This window comes from Lycium barbarum, chromosome 12 (genome assembly GCF_019175385.1).
Source record: "Lycium barbarum isolate Lr01 chromosome 12, ASM1917538v2, whole genome shotgun sequence".
NCBI classification, from domain to species: Eukaryota; Viridiplantae; Streptophyta; class Magnoliopsida; order Solanales; family Solanaceae; genus Lycium; species Lycium barbarum.
This window is the reverse complement of record NC_083348.1, coordinates 67,598,132-67,601,851: the sequence shown is the minus strand read 5'-3', so window position 1 is coordinate 67,601,851 and position 3,720 is coordinate 67,598,132. Positions and strand designations below refer to the sequence as shown.

Here is a 3,720-nt window from a genome sequence, read left to right as displayed (position 1 = left end):
ACTGGAAAATTTTTTAATTGAAATCTATGCCCTTCCTTTGTATATCTCCTCTAATTGCCAACCTGGTCTCCAATCTTTCTATAGTCCTATCAACAGGTTGCTTTACTTTGTAAACCCATTTACATGGTAAATCTCTTCTACCTATAGGAAGTTCAACAACATCCCAAGTCTTATTAGTTTGTAAAGCTTCAAGCTCTTCTGCTATGGCTTTCTTCCAGCCTAGATAAGTAGAAGCCTGGATATAGCTGGTAGGATCAGTGATGGTAGAGACTGAGTGTAAAATGAGTTGATTAGGAATAGAAATGGCATGAAAAGACAATATGGTGGGTGTGGATGAGTATCCAAAAACAAGAGGCAATGACATTACTTAGGAAAATGGAATTACAATAAAAATCTTACAAATGTGTAGGTAGAACTCCTTTGTTAGATCTAGTGGATCTCCTAACATCAACAACAGGAGAAATAGTAGTAGGAAAAAGAGAAGATGAATTAGGGGTTGAAACTGATGGGGATTGGGGAATTAGAAATAGAAACAGTAGGTGAAACAGGAGAAGTAGGATGTGGGATACTAGGTTGTGAACTAGATATTGAATCTGAAAAATGTCTGAGAAGGAAAAGAAGCAGTAGGTATAACTTCTAGGTGAGTGATATCATACTGAGGAGAAGAATCATCGGGGAAAGTAGGATACTCTGAAAAAATAGAGAAATGAGATTGATTAGCGGCAAGGGGAAATATAGCTTCATAAAAACGGACATCTCTTAAAACAAACACCCTTCTTGTGTCCAAATCCAGTAGTTTTTAACCTTTCTGATCATTAAGGTAACCTAAAAAAGACACATCTTGTAGCCTTGGGTTGAAATTTGTCCTTGTCATGAGCCAAAGTATTTCCATAACATAAACAACCAAAACATTTTAAATCATGATAATATGGAAGTTTTCCAAATATGATTTCATAAGGTGTCTTTCCTTGAAGAGCCTTGGAAGGAAGTTTGTTAATCAAACTGTAGCAGTGAGAATACACTACCCCCAATAGGTAATAGGAACTTTGGACTGAAATAACAAGGCCCTAGCCATTTCTAGTAAATGTTTGTGTTTTCTCTCAACTACTCCATTTTGTTGCGGGGTAGCTACACAAGAAGTTTGATGAATAATTCCATTTGAGTTGAAAAATTGTAAACATGCTTCAGTTTTTCCTAGTTCCAAAGCATTATCTGATCTGACTACCTTTACTTTGGCATTGAACTACATTTCAATCATTTGTAAGAAATTCAGAAGAACTGTGAAGGCATTACTTTTAGTAGATAATAAAAATGTCCATGTTCCTCTACTGTAATCATCAACTATAGTTAAGAAATACCTGTAGTGATTATAAGTAGGTACTTTAGAAGGACCCCATATATCAATATGAATGATATCAAAAATGAATTGGGAAGTAATATGACTCGAGGAATAATTACCAGTTTTAAAAAAAAGGTAATATGACTCGAGGAAAAAGGAAATCTAGATTGCCTTGCTTTAGGGAAAACATCACAAACACAGTCAAAATCAGTAGGAATGGAAATGAAACTGACATTTTTCATTGATTATAGAGGCAAATGCCCCAATCTAATGTGCCACAGTTTTACATTAGAAGTTGCATTTTCACAAACTGGAATAGAAACAGAACTAGAAATACTAGGAATATCAACATAATTGGAATTAGAAATAGTAGGAACAACATCAAATATACTAGAAATATTTCTGCTGAGACTGGAACTAGACTCCTTAGGACTGGCTGGAACAAGTAGAGAACCCTCCTTTGCTTTACCAAATATGTGACCCTCATTGAAAGGTCTTGCATGATACAATCAGTGGATGTGAAAAACAAATTACATGTAAACTGACTGCAAAACCTATGAACAGACATAAGATTATATTTGAAACTTGTAACATACAAAACATTGTGTAAAGTAAAGTTGGGAAGGATAGAAATGATTCCAACATGAGTGGCCTGAATAGTTTGACAATTAGGAAGATTATAGTCAAGGGAATTTTAAGAATAGATAATGATATAAAAGACTCTGAATTAAAGCACATGTGCTCCGGAGCACCTCAATCAATGATCCAGGTACTAGAATTAATGACTGAAAAACATGATCCAAGATATTTTAAAACAGTACCAGCTGTTGCATTTGTGTTGATTTCAGATCCAACAGTAGTGTTTGTTGCCTCATCCACCTTCATTTGTTTAAACATCTGAATAAACTGATTGTATTGCTCTTTGTTGTAAGACTGATTGTTGGTGTTAGTAAATGCATGATTGTTGGTCATGTTCTCACCTTCTTCTGTGGATAAGGCCCCATTACCCCCGATTTGAAAATCCTTTTCATTTGTGAACTGAAAATCCTCAGGAAACCAAATTAATCTGTAACAATCATCTGCAACATGACCCACTTTTCCATAATAAGTGCAAGAAACATTAGGATTAAACTTTGCTTTTTTTCTTTTGAACTTTTGTGGTTGTTTGTAAAACCTCAGTTGTTGTTGTTGATGCCGTCGTTGATTATGGAACCTGGGGTATGAATTCCTAGATCTCTGTGAAGGGCCTATAGTCCTCTGAATCTGCTTTCCAAGTTTAAATTGGTTGATGTTACTAACCATAAAAGAAGAAGAATCTGAGGAAAGGAATGGACTCATATATGATTCTCTCTGATTTTCATCCTGTAAGATCAAAGAGTAGGCCTGATTATATCAAGTAAAGGATTAATCATTAAAATATTTCACCTAGCTTGTGCATATGTATCATTTAAACCCATAAAAAACTCCATACGTTTCTCATGTTCCGTAAATTTTTCCAATTATGTTTTCCTTCACAAGCACACACAAAAGTATATTTGATATTAGAGTTAAGTGAATCAAGTTCATCCCAAAGCCTTTTGAGCTTTTTGAAATATCCAGCTATGTTGCTGGTGCCCTGAGATAACCTGTTTAGTTCCTTCTTTATGTGAAATAGCTTGGCACTATTGGTTTGTCCAAACGTATGCTCCAAACTTATCCAGAGTTCCTTTCATGTTCTTGAGTAAATAGCATTGTCTCCAATTTCTTTTGACAGTGAATTCAATAGCCAAGCAGTCACCATATCATTACACCTACTCCAAGGTTGCAAATCTGGAGATCCATCAGATGGAGTAGTATCAGTAATGAAGCCCAGCTTGTTCTTAGCTAACAAGGCAATGAGAACGAACCTTTTCCATCCCTAATAACCTCTTCCATCAAAGAGATTATTGACCAACACCATACCAGGTGCATCAGAGGCATGAAGATAGTAAGGGTGATTTGAATCTATGGTTGTTGTGCTACCACTTGATTTTGATGTAGTAGCAGCTATGGTTGAACTTTCAACCATTGATTTGATTTAGGGTGATACTGATTTTAGATAAATTAAATATTGTTCTGATACCATGTAAGAATATCAAAAACAAGTTTGGGAAAATTTTGTCTTGTATATCATCTGTATCGTCTACACTGTGTTTATACAAGTATACTGAAATTAGAAATAAACGAAAATCTAAATCCTGTATGATATTTGTCTAAATATTATTGGTTGCTATCTAACAATAAATCTAACAAAAGAATATTTCTATACAAGCTAAGAAGCTTCTAAGAATGTACACAGATGTGCATACTTCTGTATATTTATCCGGATGGGCCAAGCTTTCGTTTCAGGCTTGTATGTTGAG

At 34.9% G+C, this 3,720-nt stretch overlaps 1 protein-coding gene across 1 annotated transcript; it reads right to left on the bottom strand.

Moving 5' to 3' along the window:
• Window positions 1-489: 489 nt before the first annotated feature.
• On the bottom strand, window positions 490-3,386 carry LOC132624379 (uncharacterized). Its single transcript, XM_060339167.1, has 8 exons — window positions 3,245-3,386; window positions 3,117-3,202; window positions 2,161-2,701; window positions 2,092-2,111; window positions 1,936-1,991; window positions 1,627-1,834; window positions 1,026-1,243; window positions 490-604 (listed from the first exon to the last, which is right to left on the bottom strand). The coding sequence occupies exons 1-8, from the start codon at window positions 3,384-3,386 to the stop codon at window positions 490-492; spliced, it is 1,386 nt and encodes a 461-aa protein (XP_060195150.1).
• Between the last annotated feature and the right edge of the window lie 334 nt (window positions 3,387-3,720).